A 21751-nucleotide genomic window follows, 5' to 3' on the forward strand; every position below is an offset into this window, starting at 1 on the left:
CATGCCCTTTAAGAGCACTTTCTAGCCTTGGCCCACCTTCTTGTACTATGCAGATGAAAGCTAACATGGAGTCCATGCTTGGTCTGCCCAGTGCCAGTAAGGAGCTGACACGGCCCTCGGTTTGTCTATTGTGGAACAAGCTCTGATTTCTGTCCTTACAGGCAAAAACGTTACGGAAGTTGATCCAGCAGACGTTCCGCCAGTTTGCCAACCTCAACAGGGAAGAAAGTATCTTGAAGTTCTTTGAAATCCTTTCTCCGGTCTATCGATATGACAAGGAATGCTTCAAGTGCGCCCTCGGAGTAAGTATGGTAGGACATTCCTAAACCTGTCTTCTCTGCTTGTTAGCTATAGGAGTTTTGTCTGTCCATACTGACTATAGTTGACCCTCTCTGGTATTAAGGCTAGATAGAAGTTTGGGGATACTGTCCAAATCGTGCAACTGCGCCCAGCACTGTAATAGGTGTGCAGATTATACCACGTATACTGAATCCTATACCTTTGCACAGGGCTCTATATACTGTATGCAGGGTAAAGGCCCCTATATTTGGGTGCAGGAGTCCTCTATAGACCAGGGAGGGATAGGCCTTTCTTTATAGGGGTTGGGCGTGTGCTCTGTATACTAAGGGTTAAGCCACCGCTTTGTTCAGGGGTATTTGCCGCACTTCACATCTTCTTTTTCGGTCTAGTTTGTTGCCAATGGTTGACACTTGACTTCTCTTTTCTTTTTCATGCTCCTTCCACTTCTTATCTTGACACCATTGATCACATAACCCATTAAAGTCCAGTTGGGTTATATCTGTGGAGTTGGCGATTGGACCCGAGGAAGGGATCAGTTATCTTACAGACAAAGGATCCAATGTAAGTTCTGCACCTCCGGGTATTTTGCCATCAGACTATATGTATGTGCTTGCAGTGAAAATAGAAGACATACAATATTGATTTTTCCTAAGGAATGGTTTTATAAATCAATTATTACTCCAAAGGATTTTCCAGGTCGTCTATGTGATGTGCAGGTTATGTGCAGACTGGTGTCTATCCATGGTTACAGACGACAGGCAATCCCTTCGTCGTCAGAGACTGCTATTATGTTTCTCTTTCTGTTTGCTAAATTACAAGCCGAGGTTAACGAGCAGAAGTCTGATTGTACAATAAGTCTGTATAGCCATGGAAACCAGTAACTCCGCCTAGAAGTCACAGACACAAAACGGTAGCAAATCTTTAATCGAGACCATCTGCATTTTCGATGGGATGAAGTTATAGCAATGGTAGCGATGTCTAAGTGTCCCATAAAATGGGGGTTGGGAGCAAAGCCTGGAGATGTCTTATCCTATCGCTGGGACCTTGAAATTAACCCTTTTGAGCCATGGACTTATTTTTCTCCTGCAGCCGACCCATCTCACAGACTTTACTCAGGTGCAGACAATCCAGTATTCAAGCAGCGAAGACAAGGACAGGAAAGGGATGTTGCAGCTAAAAATTTCTGGAGCCCCAGAGGTAAAATTTGTCCCTCTCCCTCAGGGGATGCTTGTGTTCTTCCTTACTCTTCCTTTGGGGTTTGTCCCTCTCCCTCAGGGTATACTTGTGTTCTTCCTTACCCTTCCTTTGGGGTTTGTCCCTCTCCCTCAGGGGGTGCTTGTGTTCTTCCTTTCCCTTCCTTTGGGGTTTGTCCCTCTCCCTCAGGTTATGCTTGTGTTCTTCCTTACCCTTCCTTTGGGGTTTGTCCCTCCCCCTCAGGGGGATGCTTGTGTTCTTCCTTACCCTTCCTTTGGGGTTTGTCCCTCTCCCTCAGGGGATGCTTGTGTTCTTCCTTACTCTTCCTTTGGGGTTTGTCCCTCTCCCTCAGGGTATACTTGTGTTCTTCCTTACCCTTCCTTTGGGGTTTGTCCCTCTCCCTCAGGGGGTGCTTGTGTTCTTCCTTTCCCTTCCTTTGGGGTTTGTCCCTCTCCCTCAGGTTATGCTTGTGTTCTTCCTTACCCTTCCTTTGGGGTTTGTCCCTCCCCCTCAGGGGGGTGCTTGTGTTCTTCCTTACCCTTCCTTTGGGGTTTGTCCCTCTGCCTCAGGGGATGCTTGTGTTCTTCCTTTCCCTTCCTTTGGGGTTTGTCCCTCTCCCTCAGGGGGTGCTTGTGTTCTTCCTTACCCTTCCTTTGGGGCTTGTCCCTCTCCCTCAGGGGGTGCTTGTGTTCTTCCTTTCCCTTCCTTTGGGGTTTGTCCCTCTCCCTCAGTGTATGCTTGTGTTCTACCTTATCCTTCCTTTGGGGTTTGTCCCTCTCCCTCAGGAGATGCTTGTGTTCTACCTTATCCTTCCTTTGGGGTTTGTCCCTCTGCCTCAGGGGATGCTTGTGTTCTTCCTTATCCTTCCTTTGGGGCTTGTCCCTCTCCCTCAGGGGGGTGCTTGTGTTCTTCCTTTCCCTTCCTTTGGGGTTTGTCCCTCTCCCTCAGGGGGTGCTTGTGTTCTTCCTTTCCCTTCCTTTGGGGTTTGTCCCTCTCCCTCAGGGAATGCTTGTGTTCTTCTTTACCCTTCCTTTGGGGTTTGTCCCTCTCCCTCGGGGGATGCTTGTGTTCTTCCTTTCCCTTCCTTTGGGGCTTGTCCCTCTCCCTCAGGGGTTGCTTATGTTCTTCCTTTCCCTTCCTTTGGGGTTTGTCCCTCTCCCTCAGGGGGTGCTTATGTTCTTCCTTTCCCTTCCTTTGGGGCTTGTCCCTCTCCCTCAGGGGGGTGCTTGTGTTCTTCCTTTCCCTTCCTTTGGGGTTTGTCCCTCTCCCTCAGGGGGTGCTTGTGTTCTTCCTTTCCCTTCCTTTGGGGTTTGTCCCTCTCCCTCAGGGGGTGCTTGTGTTCTTCCTTACCCTTCCTTTGGGGTTTGTCCCTCTCCCTCACGGGGTGCTTGTGTTCTTCCTTATCCTTCCTTTGGGGTCTGTCCCTCTCCCTCGGGGGATGCTTGTGTTGTTGATTACCTTTCCTTCGGGGTTGGTGTGGTGGACATTGTTGTCCCCATCCCTTCCCTTGGGGTCAGCGTTAGACAAATCATATATTGGTGCAGCTTCAGTAATCTAATACACACACACGTGTATATATATATATATATATATATATAGTTTGGAGAAGTGCCCCCTCCTCCTTACTTACTGCCTGCGTATAGAAATCTTGTTTCCTTCCCTGCGGCACATACTTAGTAGACTTGAGCCATCGCGCTCAGATTGTACGGGGGAGGGGTATTCTTCAGACCCACTAATAACAATAATACCCCTATTGTTGGTGTCCCTTCGCAGCCTCTCACTGTGACAGCCCCATCCCTCACCATTGCGGAGAACATGGCCGACTTGATAGATGGATACTGTCGACTCGTCCACGGAGCCTCGGAGTCCTTCATCATCCGGCCGCAGAAAGGTAAGTTGTTTGCCCGTGCTGCACTGTTGTGCTGTTTCTGGTTCTAGGAATGGAGATCAGGAGCCAGGATGAGCGGGGCCACATGACACATATACTGCCCTGCAGCCACCACAGCGACAAAGCCTTTATATCCTCCAGGGTAGATGTGAGCAGCCAGTCTCTCACCGATGATAATCTGCTGTGTACAGAGACCTATTATTCGGCATGTCGGGGGATGCTGGAGCCGCGTTTGCATAATGTACAGACCTGCACTGCATGCCAAGTGAGATACCAGGAGATAGCAAAGAACATGCAGGGTAAGGATAGGATGAGAGGTCTGACCACGATGCCATATAGGCCCCCTATATAGCGTATAATACTGCAGTCCATTGCAAGCCCTCTTCCAAAAGAGAAGGACCCTGTAAACCTAGCCCTTGGTGATCCCTGGATCTCCTACAAGACTTAGATCATTGTAGAACTTTATGGTGCTGTTTTTGCAGCTCCCTCTATCTACACTTTTGATGAGGTCTGTGTAATGCCCCAAACTTCACACAGGTGACGGCCGTACGCCATTCATTCCATGTACGGCGAACAGTCTTGTGCACAGGGCGTTATACTACGGTTGTGTTGTCAGACGGGAGACCATTGTCAGGAACAGAAGGTGACCCGCGGGTTCGGGAAACTCATTTACATTGTAATTGGACTTTCAAGTCAGATGCCAGAAGGGAAAGGAAGTGACTATGGAACGAGGAGGCAAATTGTGCCCGGAATCTGATGTCCAAGGACACGGCGACCGGATACAAAGTCATCAGCCGCGTGTAGTAACAATACATATGGACGTAGAAGTGCTGAGCGGACACGTTTCTCGGCAGTGCATGAGCCATAGTTATGGTGATGTTGGAGGGCTCCGTGTACCCCAAATCTACAACCTTCTCTGCTGCGGCCATGGACGTGTCTAATGTTTCACGTTCACCCAGGGAGTACAGTGTGCCCCTGACCCTTTTCTGTTCACATCCGCCCCCCCCCCCCTTGTATTGATCCGCCTCAATGACCTCTTGATGCTTTTAGTGACCCTGGAAAGGATTCACTCCCCCCCCCCCCCCCTAATATTGACTATGGACTTCCTGTAGTCGTAGTCCCCAGGGGGCAGATGCCATTGTAGGGTGAGGGGAGCTCCTCCTGAGCGGCCATGAAATCTAATGCCTGGACTCCAACGCACTTCACTGACAAATCTACAAGTAGGGAACATGTTTGTGATCACAGATAACATTATATCTTATTCTCTAGTCCTGTCCAAAGCTGCATTGCAATCTCTGCATGCTGTCCTGTCTCGGCTTTGTCTGTGTCCGGCTTGCTTTGCTGTGGTGCATTGTGGGAAATCTGTTCCTGTCATGTTAAGTTTTGTAAGGAAGTATCCCAGAATGCAGTGCAGGAGTCGCTATATATCCACTCCACTCACATCCAGAGCTGCATTCACGTCTCCTCTTATCTCCCAGGTTGCATGAGCTGCGCTCTCTGCTGCCCCCTGCTTGCTTGCTTGCTGCAGTGCATTTGGAGAGATGAAATGCTTGATCCGATCCCTGCATAAGATTTTTTTGGGTTTCCAGGGGGTTACATTTCTTTTCACGTCTTCTGCTTTGGGCCTTCACTGCTATCGCTCTCCAGGGCATGTTGTTCATCCAGAGCCTCCTGGTTAATGTTTAGATGGCTGCACATGCATAGGCAGAAATTGCACCTCCATATCTGCTCCTCCAGGGGGCGCCATAGCTGCAGCATGATCTACTAATAATCGCATTAAAAACCTTCATCTCACCATTTCCTTTTTTTCCCCCCATGATTCCACTCTGTGACTCTTCTATCCTGGGAGGAAACGGTGGCCTGCTTCATCCTGAGCTTCCGAGTTCAGGTATAGAACTCTAGAACGGCAGTAAAAACTGACACAAACACAGAGCTATAGGGAAGTGCAGGGAAGATAACTAGAGGCATTATATATAAACCTGCAGAGTTGAGGTTCTACTTTATTAGCTGCCTACAGCAGGCCATGGGGGTAACAACGGATTGGTGGGGCAAATGCAGGGCCTGAGAAATGAGCCAATGGCTGGTAACTATCAGAGTAATGCCGGGGTCACACATGTACGGCCGGAGTGGAGGTGGTTGGTTGGTTCGTATTGCATTCTTTACAAGTCTGTTCGGTAAAGTATTTATTACACTGCACATAGTGGGGATGAATATCTGAGCACAGAACAATGGAAGTGAATGTAGATGTAATACTAGTGGCCTATAGCCTGAAAGCTCTGCAGTGGACACCTTACTAGATAAGGTTTCACCTCTGAAGCCAACAGAATAGTGAGCGCAGCTCTGGAGTATAATACAGGATAAGTAATGTAATGTATGTACACAGTGACTGTACCAGCAGAATAGTGAGCGCAGCTCTGGAGTATAATACAGGATAAGTAATGTAATGTATGTACACAGTGACTGCACCAGCAGAATAGTGCGCGCAGCTCTGGAGTATAATACAGGATAAGTAATGTAATGTATGTACACAGTGACTGCACCAGCAGAATAGTGAGCGCAGCTCTGGAGTATAATACAGGATAAGTAATGTAATGTATGTACACAGTGACTGTACCAGCAGAATAGTGAGCGCAGCTCTGGAGTATAATACAGGATAAGTAATGTAATGTATGTACACAGTGACTGCACCAGCAGAATAGTGCGCGCAGCTCTGGAGTATAATACAGGATAAGTAATGTAATGTATGTACACAGTGACTGCACCAGCAGAATAGTGAGCGCAGCTCTGGAGTATAATACAGGATAAGTAATGTAATGTATGTACACAGTGACTGTACCAGCAGAATAGTGAGCGCAGCTCTGGAGTATAATACAGGATAAGTAATGTAATGTATGTACACAGTGACTGCACCAGCAGAATAGTGCGCGCAGCTCTGGAGTATAATACAGGATAAGTAATGTAATGTATGTACACAGTGACTGCACCAGCAGAATAGTGAGCGCAGCTCTGGAGTATAATACAGGATAAGTAATGTAATGTATGCACACAGTGACTGTACCAGCAGAATAGTGAGCGCAGCTCTGGGGTATAATACAGAATAAGTAATGTAATGTATGTACACAGTGACTGTACCAGCAGAATAGTGAGCGCAGCTCTGGAGTATAATACAGGATAAGTAATGTAATGTATGTACACAGTGACTGTACCAGCAGAATAGTGAGCGCAGCTCTGGGGTATAATACAGAATAAGTAATGTAATGTATGTACACAGTGACTGTACCAGCAGAATAGTGAGCGCAGCTCTGGAGTATAATACAGGATAAGTAATGTAATGTATGTACACAGTGACTGTACCAGCAGAATAGTGAGCGCAGCTCTGGAGTATAATACAGGATAAGTAATGTAATGTATGTACACAGTGACTGCACCAGCAGAATAGTGAGCGCAGCTCTGGAGTATAATACAGGATAAGTAATGTATGTACACAGTGACTGTACCAGCAGAATAGTGAGCGCAGCTCTGGAGTATAATACAGGATAAGTAATGTAATGTATGTACACAGTGACTGTACCAGCAGAATAGTGAGCGCAGCTCTGGAGTATAATACAGGATAAGTAATGTAATGTATGTACACAGTGAGTGCACCAGCAGAATAGTGAGCGCAGCTCTGGAGTATAATACAGGATAAGTAATGTAATGTATCTACACAGTGACTGCACCAGCAGAATAGTGAGCGCAGCTCTGGAGTATAATACAGGATAAGTAATGTAATGTATGTACACAGTGACTGTACCAGCAGAATAGTGAGCGCAGCTCTGGAGTATAATACAGGATAAGTAATGTAATGTATGTACACAGTGACTGTACCAGCAGAATAGTGAGCGCAGCTCTGGAGTATAATACAGGATAAGTAATGTAATGTATGTACACAGTGACTGCACCAGCAGAATAGTGAGCGCAGCTCTGGAGTATAATACAGGATAAGTAATGTATGTACACAGTGACTGTACCAGCAGAATAGTGAGCGCAGCTCTGGAGTATAATACAGGATAAGTAATGTAATGTATGTACACAGTGACTGTACCAGCAGACTAGTGAGCGCAGCTCTGGAGTATAATACAGGATAAGTAATGTAATGTATGTACACAGTGACTGCACCAGCAGAATAGTGAGCGCAGCTCTGGAGTATAATACAGGATAAGTAATGTAATGTATGTACACAGTGACTGCACCAGCAGAATAGTGAGCGCAGCTCTGGAGTATAATACAGGATAAGTAATGTAATGTATGTACACAGTGACTGTACCAGCAGAATAGTGAGCGCAGCTCTGGAGTATAATACAGGATAAGTAATGTAATGTATGTACACAGTGACTGTACCAGCAGAATAGTGAGCGCAGCTCTGGAGTATAATACAGGATAAGTAATATAATGTATGTACACAGTGACTGCACCAGCAGAATAGTGAGCGCAGCTCTGGAGTATAATACAGGATAAGTAATGTATGTACACAGTGACTGTACCAGCAGAATAGTGAGCGCAGCTCTGGAGTATAATACAGGATAAGTAATGTAATGTATGTACACAGTGACTGTACTAGAAGAATTGTGAGCACAGCTCTGGAGTATAATGCAGGATAAGTAATGTAATGTATGTACACAGTGACTGCACCAGCAGAATAGTGAGCGCAGCTCTGGAGTATAATACAGGATAAGTAATGTAATGTATGTACACAGTGACTGCACCAGCAGAATAGTGAGCGCAGCTCTGGAGTATAATACAGGATAAGTAATGTAATGTATGTACACAGTGACTGTACTAGAAGAATTGTGATCGCAGCTCTGGAGTATAATGCAGGATAAGTAATGTAATGTATGTACACAGTGACTGCACAAGCAGAATAGTGAGCGCAGCTCTGGAGTATAATACAGGATAAGTAATGTAATGTATGTACACAGTGACTGCACCAGCAGAATAGTGAGCGCAGCTCTGGAGTATAATACAGGATGTAACACAGGATACAGTGTAGAGTCTACCTATGTGACTGCCCTCTCTTTCTCTCTCTCTCTCTCTCTCTCTCTCTCTCTCTCTCTCTCTCTCTCTCTCTCTCTCTGTGTATATATATATATATATATATATATATATATATATATATATATATATGTGTGTGTGTGTTCTCATACTTATGTTGTGTTTTATGCTATTGTACAATAACTTAGTTTTCCTTTCTCTATACAGAAGGAGAACGAGCTTTGCCATCGATACCAAAGTAAGTCTTAAAACCTTTCCCATTTTATTCTGCTTTATATGAGGGTCGGCGCCCCTTTAAATGGGAAACGAAAAAAAAAAATTGATATCAAGTGTTGTCAGAGTCCTCCGATCTACTGACTTGTGTCTGCGCATCATTGAGAATATTCTATGTGGATGATTTCCCCTTTAAGAGGACGTTCTCTGTTTTGCCTCCACTGTCCAGTGTAAGAAGGAAGTCGCGGCCAGATGATCTTGTCTGCCCGCACACGCACTGTCCCTCCTGTCTCTGACCGCCAAGATTATTCCTGCAGCAAAATAGCAGATTTAGTCTCTGCAGCGTGAATGTACAAGTGCCAAAATTTTTCATCCAATAGGGGAAACCATTAGAACTTTCCCTGCTCTCCCCCCAATCCCTCTCTTGCATTCCGTCACTCTGCTCCCCCTCTGACACTGTGTAGAATGGATCGGTCCGGCTAATTACAGAAGGTAGCCTGTGAGTATGATGAATGCAGAGCCTCAGTGACCATGAAGAATGTGCACCATTCACACATGCCATCCGCTCTCTTACAGGCTCGCCAACAACGAGAAGCACGGCATAAGGGCGCACCCCGTCTCCGTCTCAGGTAAGGGGCCCGCGGTCTCTTCTGCACAGATAATGAGTTAGTGACAACAGATGAGCAGATGAAGAGTTTGTTCACATGGGAATGTCTGAGAAGTAAACAGTGTAACAATGTAGAAGTTGTAGCTGCAGTCCTATGTAAGACATTCATCCTAGTACGTGACCTGCAGTCCTATGTAAGGGTGTGCAGAACACTTCATGCCGATGAAATCTTTGAACTGATGTAGGTTTACCTGCAGTCCTGTGTAATGCACAGGTATCGTTTCACCCAGCAGATGTCACCTGCAGTCCTATGTAACACCACAGTGACAGGGTGAGCTCTGCTACATCTTCCCGTGTATTTGTACATTAGTCCCTCTGTTGTGACACATGGCTGCTTGCTCGTACAGAGACGCTCTTTCTTTCCTGCTGTTTTGCTTCTGGATTTAGTTTTTCAGCCCATTTGGGGGTTTAACGGGCCAAACCCTTGGAAAAACAAACTCTTCAGGGGATCCCGATGAGTGGCGTAGTCTGTGTGAATGGAACGATTGTTGGATTGTCCTCCGTATACATGTAGCGCCGTCACAGAATTGTACGCACAAGGTTTAATGTTTACAGCACCACTGGCAGCCAACAGGTTAACAACTCTTATGCGGTTCTGGAATAGTCCGGTCCCTGCGGCTGGAGGAATGATGTGACTGTCCTGGGGCATGGAAAGGATGAGCGGCCACTAGTACACAGGGAGCTGGCACGCCGCGTCCCCTCTGCTGTAAACACAGTAATGATGTCACCCTGCGAGGAGGACGCGCTGATGTCTGTCACCCGCTGTGCAGGATGTGAGCGGATGTCATTGTCACCATTACTGTACCCCCTCCCTCTCACTATTGTTGTTGTTCTTCCTTTGGCCGCACTTTGTCTTTGGCATGGTCTTAGGAATGATGAGAGTATTACAATCTGACTTGGTTTACCTTTTTCCTTTTGCGCGCTTTTACTTGATTCCTTTGCGTACTCACTCAGTTCCTTAGCGCACCTTCTCTCTTGCTCCGTTCCTTTGTGCACTCTCGTCCGATTCCTTTGCATGCCCATTCTCTTGCTCAGTTCTTCTGCATTTCATTGCTCTTGCCTGATTCCTTTACATGCACGCATACTTGCTCCATTCCTTTGTGCACCCTTATCCTATTCCTTTGCTCGCCCCGTTCTTCCTCAGTTCTTCTGCACATCAGTGCTTTTGCCCAATTCCTTTACGCGCCCACATACTTGCTCCATTCCTTTGTGCACTCTCGTCCGATACCTTTGCGCTTCCTCGCTAGATTCCTTTGCGCGCCCACTCTCTTGCTCACTTCTTCTGCGTGTCATTGCTCTTTTCCTAATTCCTTTGCACGCCCGCATACTTGCTCCGTTCTTTTGTGCACCCTTGTCCAATTCCTTTGCGTGCCCACATGCTTGCTCAGTTCTTCTGCACATCAGTGCTCTTGCCTGATCCTTTACATGCACGCATACTTGCTCCGTTCCTTTGTGTACCCTTACTCAATTATTTTCCGTACCCTCATTTGATTTCTTTGCGCGCTCACCTTATTCCTTTGTGCACATTCTTTCAATGCCTTTGCACACCTGCACTCTCGCAGTATCTTTAAGGGGATGTTGTGCACTGCACAGTTTTCTGCCAGGGATTAGCTGGCCTTGACATGGGGAGCAGTATCACCGTTACCCCTCATCAGGTACAAGACCCCCATAACGCGTATTTAGTAGATTTGTCTCAGCGCTGGTGTGGTGTTTACTCTCTCAGCGGTCCGTGGATCTCATCCCAGATACACAGGCCCCTTTCTGAATACGTCCCGTCTAGTGTGCGAGGTACAGTGCCCGGTCTGTCTCCAGCTGTGAACAGGAGCTCTGTGCCTCTGCATCAATGGACTCCTTGTCTCTTCATGGCCACCACCTCATTAATAGGCTCTCACCGGGAACTCGCAGCTTCCTGTGCTAAGTAGGAGGAATGCTGAATGGATGCCACAGGCCCATGGCATAAACATGGAGGTGACCAGGCCGCTGCCGAGCTTCTCCAAAGCCATACACATTAGGATGGAAGGTGCAGGGATCAATCTACATTCCATCACAGTTGTCACTCCCATCAGGGCACTGCACAGATCCCTTAATTTTCAAGGAACTTTCCTGTTGAGCAGTCTGATGTGTGTGTTGCCAGGGAAAGGAAGTGACAACTGTTTTGAGCGAATTTTTGATTTTCACAACTGTCAGGACTTTGTAGACTTTTCCTTTGGGGAAAAAAAAATAATTTGTCATCTTAATTTAAAGGAAGACATTGCTTCCAGAAACACTGCCACTCCTGTTCACAGGTAGTGTGTGGCATTGCAGCTTCACTCCATTGAAGTAAATGAGGCTGCAGTACTACACACAGAAGGACAGCCGTGGCACTATTCTTTTTTTTTGGTGGGGGGGTCAGGTTGAGGTATGTATCTTTTTCTAAACCTGTTTTTTGGAGGATCAGAACTCACTGGGTGTTCCCTGCTTGTGCAGATGCAGGTTCAGAGCTCACTGGGTGTTCTCTACTTGTGAAGATGCAGGTTTAGAGCTCAGTGGGTGTTCTCTGCTGGTGCAGATGCAGGTTCAGAGCTCAGTGGGTGTTCTCTGCTTGTGCGGATGCAGGTTCAGAGCTCAGTGGGTGTTCTCTGCTTGTGCGGATGCAGGCTCAGAGCTCAGTGGGTGTTCTCTACTTATGCGGATGCAGGTTCAGAGCTCAGTGGCTGTTCTCTGCTTGTGCGGATGCAGGTTCAGAGCTCAGTGGGTGTTCTCTGCTTGTGCGGATGCAGGTTAAGAGCTCAGTGGGTGTTCTCTACATGTGCGGATGCAGGTTCAGAGCTCAGTGGGTGTTCTCTACTTGAGCAGATGCAGGTTCAGAGGGTTTTCCCTATTTGTGTGGATGCTGATTGAGTGCTTTGTGGACATTAATTGCTTGTGCAGATGCAGGTTCAGAGCTCAGTAGATGTTCTCTGCTTGTGAAGATGCAGGTTCAGGGCTCCACGAGTTTTCTTGGTTTATGTAGGTTCACAGCTCAGTGGATGTTTCCTTTTAAATCTTTAATCTACCTCTCTCCTTACACCTGTGTCTTTCCTTCGCACACACTTATACTCTGTGCAGACTGTGATTTTTGGGACCTCATGCAGCTCAGTGCTTTCAGAGAGATGTGGAACGTGCTGTATGTGACTGTCAATAACATTCTCTGACCACAGTGGCCTCTGCAGAGCTACATGACTGCAGGATAAAAATATACCTGGTCTGTTTCCTCACTATAGCGTATAGAATATAGGAGAGATTGTGTAGCCAAGATTATTTGCAGAGATGCTTTATACCTGCCGGCCATAAATATGAGGCGAATGCCTGCAGATTATTGGCAGATCCAGATAGTGTCTGCTGTTCATCTCTTGTCTATGACCCCCACCAACATCAGAGTCTCTGAGAATTTTACCAAATTTAGCGGAATCTGCAGATAAATATTGTATATGTATGGCCAGCATGAGACTGAACGGTACGAATAAGCGTCCTATATCTAAAGTGATCTCCCAAATAGCCTCCCCCCCCCCCCCCATATCAATTAAGCCTTTGATTTATTCTTTTTGAATGGACATTTATTGCCGACATTACAGCAAAACCAATTCCTAAGATACATTCCTATCTCATGAGCAACTCTACACCCACCGGGCCACCATTGTTATCCCCGATATTCTATTCTGGTCTCAGGAAATCCCTTGTCTAGCAAAATAATATTCTCTGACCTAAAAGAAGCTGAGAAAGAACCAAACCAAAATAATCTGACTCATCCCATCATTGTGTCATCTGCAAAGGGCAATAATGACACATCCGAATCCCTTACTCATTCAAGATAGATGACTTGTACATAGGAGTAGTGTTATAGTAGTTATATTCTTGTACATAGGAGCAGTATTATAGTAGTTATATTCTTGTACGGAGTAGTATTATAGTAGTTATATTCTTGTACATAGGAGTAGTATTATAGTAGTTATATTCTTGTACATAGGAGTAGTATTATAGTAGTTATATTCTTGTACATAGGAGCAGTATTATAGTAGTTATATTCTTATACATAGGAGGTAGTATTATAGTAGTTATATTCTTGTACATAGGAGCAGTATTATAGTAGTTATATTCTTGTACATAGGAGGTAGTATTATAGTAGTTATATTCTTGTACATAGGAGGTAGTATTATAGTAGTTTTATTCTTGTACATAGGAGGTAGTATTATAGTAGTTATATTCTTGTACATAGAAGTATTATAGTAGTTATATTCTTGTACATAGGAGTAGTATTATAGTAGTTATATTCTTGTACATAGGAGTAGTATTATAGTAGTTATATTCTTGTACATAGGAGTAGTATTATAGTAGTTATATTCTTGTACATAGGAGTAGTATTATAGTAGTTATATTCTTGTACATAGGAGTAGTATTATAGTAGTTATATTCTTGTACATAGGAGTAGTATTATAGTAGTTATATTCTTGTACATAGGAGGTAGTATTATAGTAGTTATACTCTTGTACATAGGAGTAGTATTATAGTAGTTATATTCTTGTACATAGGAGTAGTATTATAGTAGTTATATTCTTGTACATAGAAGTATTATAGTAGTTATATTCTTGTACATAGGAGTAGTATTATAGTAGTTATATTCTTGTACATAGGAGTTAGTATTATAGTAGTTATATTCTTGTACATAGGAGTAGTATTATAGTAGTTATATTCTTGTACATAGGAGTAGTATTATAGTAGTTATATTCTTGTACATAGGAGGTAGTATTATAGTAGTTATATTCTTGTACATAGGAGCAGTAATAATAATAATACATTTTATTTATATAGCGCCAACATATTCCGCAGCGCTGTACAATTTATAGGATTCAGATACAGACATACATAACAAAGAACGTCATTTCACACAATGGGACTGAGGGCCCTGCTCAAAAGAGCTTACAATCTATGAGGTAGAGGGGGTGACACAAGAGGTAGCAGGGGCGGCATTGCTTATACAGTGTTCAGACAATTTTGTGCATTAGGAATTGTGATCGGCCTGTCTGATAAGATGCGTCTTTAGTTTGCGTTTGAAACTGTAGAAGTTGGGAGTTAATCTGATTGTCCGGGGTAGAGCATTCCAGAGAAGTGGTGCAGCTCGGGAGAAGTCTTGTATACGAGCGTGGGAGGTTCTGATAATAGAGGATGTAAGTGTTAGGTCATTGAGTGAGCGGAGAGCACGGGTTGGGCGGTAGACAGAGATGAGGGAAGAAATGTAGGGAGGTGCGGCATTATGGAGATCCTTGTGGATGAGAGTAATAACTTTATATTTTATTCTATAATGAATAGGCAGCCAATGTAGCGACTGGCACAGACCAGAGGCATCGCTGTAGCGTCTAGCCTGATAGATGAGCCTGGCCGCTGCATTCAGAATAGATTGTAGAGGAGAGAGTTTAGTGAGGGGAAGACCGATTAGTAAGGAATTACAGTAGTCAAGGCGAGAATGAATCAGAGAGACAATAAGTGTCTTTAGTGTATCTCTGGTAAGGAAAGGGCGTATTCTGGAGATGTTTTTGAGGTGGAGGTGACATGAACGTGCGAGTGATTCAATATGAGGGGTGAATGAAAGGTCTGCGTCAAATATGACCCCAAGGCAGCGGGCATGCTGCCTAGGAGTTATAGTAAGGCCTGAGACTGCAATGGATATATCAGGGACAGATCTGTTAGATGGTGGAAACAGTAGTAATTCAGTCTTAGGGCTCGTTCACATCTGCGGCCCGGTCTCCGTACTTAGGTTTCCGTTTCCTGCCTAAAACACAGGCAGGATACGGAAACCTGCAGGAGACTTTCTCACCCATTCATTTGAATGGGTGAGAAAGCTGTCCGGCCGTGCGCGGCGGTGAGCGTTTTGCGCTCTCCGCCGCGAAACCGGGTTTTATAATCCGGACACAGAGTCGGATATGCAGTACTCTGTGTCCGGATAAAAAAATCCGGTTTCGTGGCGGAGAGCGCAAAACGCTCACCGCCGCGCACGGCCGGACCTGGTCTATGGTTTCCGTCTTCTGGCATGCAGAAGACGGAAACCATAGAACGGAGACCCCAGACGCAGGTGTGAACCCAGCGTAAGAGAGATTTAGTTTCAGATAGAGCGAGGACATGATATTAGAGACAGCAGAGAGACAGTCACTGGTGTTCTGTATGAGTGCAGGGGTGATGTCACGGGAAGATGTGTATAATTGGGTGTCATCAGCATAAAGATGGTACCTGAAGCCAAATCTGGCGATGGTTTGTCCAATGGGGGCTGTGTAGAGAGAAAAGAGCAGGGGGCCGAGGACCGAGCCCTGAGGAACCCCAACAGCAAGGGAAAGAGGGGAGGAAACAGAGCCCGCAAATGATACACTGAAAATGCGGTCTGAGAGATAAGAGGAGAACCAGGAGAGCGCAGTGTCCATGAGGCCGACTGAGCGGAGCATAGTGAGGAGAAGTTGATGGTCAACAGTGTCAAAAGCTGCAGAGAGGTCCAGAAGAATAAGAAGAGAGAAGTCACCATTGGATTTAGCCTTTAGTAGATCATTAGAGACTTTTGTGACAGCTGTTTCAGTAGAGTGCAGAGCGCGGAAACCAGATTGTAAGGGGTCAAGCAGAGAGTTAGCAGAGAGATAACGGATTAACCGAGAATAAACCAGCAGTATTATAGTAGTTATATTCTTGTACATAGGAGGTAGTATTATAGTAGTTATATTCTTGTACATAGGAGTAGTATTATAGTAGTTATATTCTTGTACATAGGAGTAGTATTATAGTAGTTATATTCTTGTACATAGAAGTATTATAGTAGTTATATTCTTGTACATAGGAGTAGTATTATAGTAGTTTTATTCTTGTACATAGGAGGTAGTATTATAGTAGTTATATTCTTGTACATAGGAGGTAGTATTATAGTAGTTATATTCTTGTACATAGGAGGTGGTATTATAGTAGTTATATTCTTGTACATAGGAGCAGTATTATAGTAGTTATATTCTTGTACATAGGAGTAGTATTATAGTAGTTATATTCTTGTACATAGGAGCAGTATTATAGTAGTTATATTCTTGTACATAGGAGCAGTATTATAGTAGTTATATTCTTGTACATAGGAGTAGTATTATAGTAGTTATATTCTTGTACATAGGAGGTAGTATTATAGTAGTTATATTCTTGTACATAGGAGTAGTATTATAGTAGTTATATTCTTGTACATAGGAGCAGTATTATAGTAGTTATATTCTTGTACATAGGAGGTGAGGTAGTATTATAGTAGTTATATTCTTGTACATAGGAGGTAGTATTATAGTAGTTATATTCTTGTACATAGGAGTAGTATTATAGTAGTTATATTCTTGTACATAGGAGCAGTATTATAGTAGTTATATTCTTGTACATAGGAGTAGTATTATAGTAGTTATATTCTTGTACATAGGAGTAGTATTATAGTAGTTATATTCTTGTACATAGGAGGAGCAGTATTATAGTAGTTATATTCTTGTACATAGGAGGTGAGGTAGTATTATAGTAGTTATATTCTTGTACATAGGAGCAGTATTATAGTAGTTATATTCTTGTACATAGGAGTAGTATTATAGTAGTTATATTCTTGTACATAGGAGGTAGTATTATAGTAGTTATATTCTTGTACATAGGAGGTAGTATTATAGTAGTTATATTCTTGTACATAGGAGCAGTATTATAGTAGTTATATTCTTGTACATAGGAGTAGTATTATAGTAGTTATATTCTTGTACATAGGAGGTAGTATTATAGTAGTTATATTCTTGTACATAGAAGTATTATAGTAGTTATATTCTTGTACATAGGAGCAGTATTATAGTAGTTATATTCTTGTACATAGGAGTAGTATTATAGTAGTTATATTCTTGTACATAGGAGCAGTATTATAGTAGTTATATTCTTGTACATAGGAGTAGTATTATAGTAGTTATATTCTTGTACATAGAAGTATTATAGTAGTTATATTCTTGTACATAGGAGCAGTATTATAGTAGTTATATTCTTGTACATAGGAGTAGTATTATAGTAGTTATATTCTTGTACATAGGAGGTGAGGTAGTATTATAGTAGTTATATTCTTGTACATAGGAGCAGTATTATAGTAGTTATATTCTTGTACATAGGAGTAGTATTATAGTAGTTATATTCTTGTACATAGGAGGTAGTATTATAGTAGTTATATTCTTGTACATAGAAGTATTATAGTAGTTATATTCTTGTACATAGGAGCAGTATTATAGTAGTTATATTCTTGTACATAGGAGGTGAGGTAGTATTATAGTAGTTATATTCTTGTACATAGGAGCAGTATTATAGTAGTTATATTCTTGTACATAGGAGTAGTATTATAGTAGTTATATTCTTGTACATAGGAGGTAGTATTATAGTAGTTATATTCTTGTATATAGGAGTAGTATTTTAGTAGTTATATTCTTGTACATAGGAGTAGTATTATAGTAGTTATATTCTTGTACATAGGAGTAGTATTATAGTAGTTATATTCTTGTACATAGGGGCAGTATTATAGTAGTTATATTCTTGTACATAGGAGCAGTATTATAGTATATATTCTTGTACATAGGAGTAGCATTATAGTAGTTATATTCTTGTACATAGGAGTAGTATTATAGTAGTTATATTCTTGTACATAGGAGTAGTATTATAGTAGTTATATTCTTGTACGTAGGAGGTAGTATTATAGTAGTTATATTCTTGTACATAGGAGTAGTATTATAGTAGTTATATTCTTGTATATAGGAGTAGTATTATAGTAGTTATATTCTTGTACATAGGAGGTAGTATTATAGTAGTTATATTCTTGTACATAGGAGGTAGTATTATAGTAGTTATATTCTTGTACATAGGAGTAGTATTATAGTAGTTATATTCTTGTACATAGGAGCAGTATTATAGTAGTTATATTCTTGTACATAGGAGTAGTATTATAGTAGTTATATTCTTGTATATAGGAGTAGTATTATAGTAGTTATATTCTTGTACATAGGAGGTAGTATTATAGTAGTTATATTCTTGTACATAGGAGTAGTATTATAGTAGTTATATTCTTGTACATAGGAGCAGTATTATAGTAGTTATATTCTTGTACATAGGAGTAGTATTATAGTAGTTATATTCTTGTATATAGGAGTAGTATTATAGTAGTTATATTCTTGTACATAGGAGGTAGTATTATAGTAGTTATATTCTTGTACATAGGAGGTAGTATTATAGTAGTTATATTCTTGTACAGAGGAGGTAGTATTATAGTAGTTATATTCTTGTACATAGGAGTAGTATTATAGTAGTTATATTCTTGTACATAGGAGTAGTATTATAGTAGTTATATTCTTGTACATAGGGGCAGTATTATAGTAGTTATATTCTTGTACATAGGGGCAGTATTATAGTATATATTCTTGTACATAGGAGTAGTATTATAGTAGTTATATTCTTGTACATAGGAGGTAGTATTATAGTAGTTATATTCTTGTACATAGGAGGTAGTATTATAGTAGTTATATTCTTGTACATAGGAGCAGTATTATAGTAGTTATATTCTTGTACATAGGAGTAGTATTATAGTAGTTATATTCTTGTACATAGGAGGTAGTATTATAGTAGTTATATTCTTGTACATAGAAGTATTATAGTAGTTATATTCTTGTACATAGGAGCAGTATTATAGTAGTTATATTCTTGTACATAGGAGTAGTATTATAGTAGTTATATTCTTGTACATAGGAGCAGTATTATAGTAGTTATATTCTTGTACATAGGAGTAGTATTATAGTAGTTATATTCTTGTACATAGAAGTATTATAGTAGTTATATTCTTGTACATAGGAGCAGTATTATAGTAGTTATATTCTTGTACATAGGAGTAGTATTATAGTAGTTATATTCTTGTACATAGGAGGTGAGGTAGTATTATAGTAGTTATATTCTTGTACATAGGAGCAGTATTATAGTAGTTATATTCTTGTACATAGGAGTAGTATTATAGTAGTTATATTCTTGTACATAGGAGGTAGTATTATAGTAGTTATATTCTTGTACATAGAAGTATTATAGTAGTTATATTCTTGTACATAGGAGCAGTATTATAGTAGTTATATTCTTGTACATAGGAGGTGAGGTAGTATTATAGTAGTTATATTCTTGTACATAGGAGCAGTATTATAGTAGTTATATTCTTGTACATAGGAGTAGTATTATAGTAGTTATATTCTTGTACATAGGAGGTAGTATTATAGTAGTTATATTCTTGTATATAGGAGTAGTATTTTAGTAGTTATATTCTTGTACATAGGAGTAGTATTATAGTAGTTATATTCTTGTACATAGGAGTAGTATTATAGTAGTTATATTCTTGTACATAGGGGCAGTATTATAGTAGTTATATTCTTGTACATAGGAGCAGTATTATAGTAGTTATATTCTTGTACATAGGAGCAGTATTATAGTATATATTCTTGTACATAGGAGTAGCATTATAGTAGTTATATTCTTGTACATAGGAGTAGTATTATAGTAGTTATATTCTTGTACATAGGAGTAGTATTATAGTAGTTATATTCTTGTACGTAGGAGGTAGTATTATAGTAGTTATATTCTTGTACATAGGAGTAGTATTATAGTAGTTATATTCTTGTATATAGGAGTAGTATTATAGTAGTTATATTCTTGTACATAGGAGGTAGTATTATAGTAGTTATATTCTTGTACATAGGAGGTAGTATTATAGTAGTTATATTCTTGTACATAGGAGTAGTATTATAGTAGTTATATTCTTGTACATAGGAGCAGTATTATAGTAGTTATATTCTTGTACATAGGAGTAGTATTATAGTAGTTATATTCTTGTATATAGGAGTAGTATTATAGTAGTTATATTCTTGTACATAGGAGGTAGTATTATAGTAGTTATATTCTTGTACATAGGAGTAGTATTATAGTAGTTATATTCTTGTACATAGGAGCAGTATTATAGTAGTTATATTCTTGTACATAGGAGTAGTATTATAGTAGTTATATTCTTGTATATAGGAGTAGTATTATAGTAGTTATATTCTTGTACATAGGAGGTAGTATTATAGTAGTTATATTCTTGTACATAGGAGGTAGTATTATAGTAGTTATATTCTTGTACAGAGGAGGTAGTATTATAGTAGTTATATTCTTGTACATAGGAGTAGTATTATAGTAGTTATATTCTTGTACATAGGAGTAGTATTATAGTAGTTATATTCTTGTACATAGGGGCAGTATTATAGTAGTTATATTCTTGTACATAGGGGCAGTATTATAGTATATATTCTTGTACATAGGAGTAGTATTATAGTAGTTATATTCTTGTACATAGGAGCAGTATTATAGTAGTTATATTCTTGTACATAGGGGCGGTATTATAGTAGGTATGGTCTTGTTTAGATCTGTTATTACACACCTTTCCTTTGTACCTGTAGGTACTACTCCTCCCATTATTCGGTGTGGACATGCGGGGACGTTACACCCTGACTATATATCGCGTGTCTCTGACTAGCTGCCATAGGTTTTCCTCCTAACTCTCTGCTCCTCGTCTCTTTTCTCTCCTGTCCGGTCTTTGTGTTTCTGTGAAGGTTCTTCTCCCATTCTGACCAGACCCCACAAAGCCAAGTGTTTTCTTCCGTTCATCCTCTGCGCTCATGAGTCTCCACCACAGGGTACCTGCACGGCTTGTACATGTCCACTAACTCGGTGATGCTGACGTCACCCACTAGAGCTGCATGTGTGTGGTTCAGAGTGTCGCCCCCTGTGTGGTGTGTACGAGTATGTGCACATTGTAGTTAGTAACACATTAGGTTCCCTGGTAAAGTTACTGGACTTGCTGTCACTGACAGCCGTTTACACCAGTACTAGACCTGCCATAAGCCAGCCCAGCATTAGAGGAGGTTATTGCTGATTGTTTCCTTTTATGTGTTTATTGGTGATGTTCAATGTGCCTGCAGAAATATGCGGCGGTATAAAATATGAAATGATCACATAACCCAGGTCTCTGAGATGGTGGGGAGGGGTTGCTTAACCTGTTTTGTAGCTGCATTGTTTACTGGCACCTGCTGGGAGATTTGTTGTTTTAGCACCTGGACAACCCGTATTAGGCAGGTAATGTGACATCGCACAAGGTTTACATGTTTCGCTTATTAGTTCCTATCTGGTCCTTTGGAAATTTAGGTAGAAAGTCGTTTTTTTTTACAGAGTGACCCTTGTTTGTGCCCTGTTCACAATGTGCACCATGTAGTACCTCCATTCTCCAGCAGAGGCCAACCCTTCGTTTACAGGCTGAATCATTCGGATGGGTTTTACCCCTTTATTTGCCCTCTCTTCGGGCTGTAGAATATCTTGCTTTGCTCCCTGTTCCTTGAGGTCATTCAGCAGAGCTAGGAAGGGTCTCG

General features: G+C 41.6%; 1 protein-coding gene across 30 annotated transcripts in view; it reads left to right on the forward strand.

The window, feature by feature from the left end:
* The window catches only part of PTK2 (protein tyrosine kinase 2), a 161894-nt gene that overhangs the window by 94717 nt on the left and 45426 nt on the right, over positions 1-21751 (forward strand). For 12 of the 30 annotated variants that reach the window (XM_075270076.1, XM_075270078.1, XM_075270077.1 and 9 more), the window contains 7 exons: positions 162-311; positions 784-861; positions 1390-1497; positions 3268-3385; positions 5232-5270; positions 8621-8651; positions 9203-9255. In XM_075270076.1, the coding sequence (XP_075126177.1) occupies positions 162-311; positions 784-861; positions 1390-1497; positions 3268-3385; positions 5232-5270; positions 8621-8651; positions 9203-9255 (577 nt within the window). The remainder of the gene's footprint in view (positions 1-161; positions 312-783; positions 862-1389; positions 1498-3267; positions 3386-5231; positions 5271-8620; positions 8652-9202; positions 9256-21751) is intronic. The other 18 variants (XM_075270058.1, XM_075270070.1, XM_075270063.1 and 15 more) reach the window with 3 other exon arrangements.

The sequence above is a fragment of the Leptodactylus fuscus genome, chromosome 4, assembly GCF_031893055.1.
Source record: "Leptodactylus fuscus isolate aLepFus1 chromosome 4, aLepFus1.hap2, whole genome shotgun sequence".
In the NCBI taxonomy this organism is placed as follows: Eukaryota; Metazoa; Chordata; class Amphibia; order Anura; family Leptodactylidae; genus Leptodactylus; species Leptodactylus fuscus.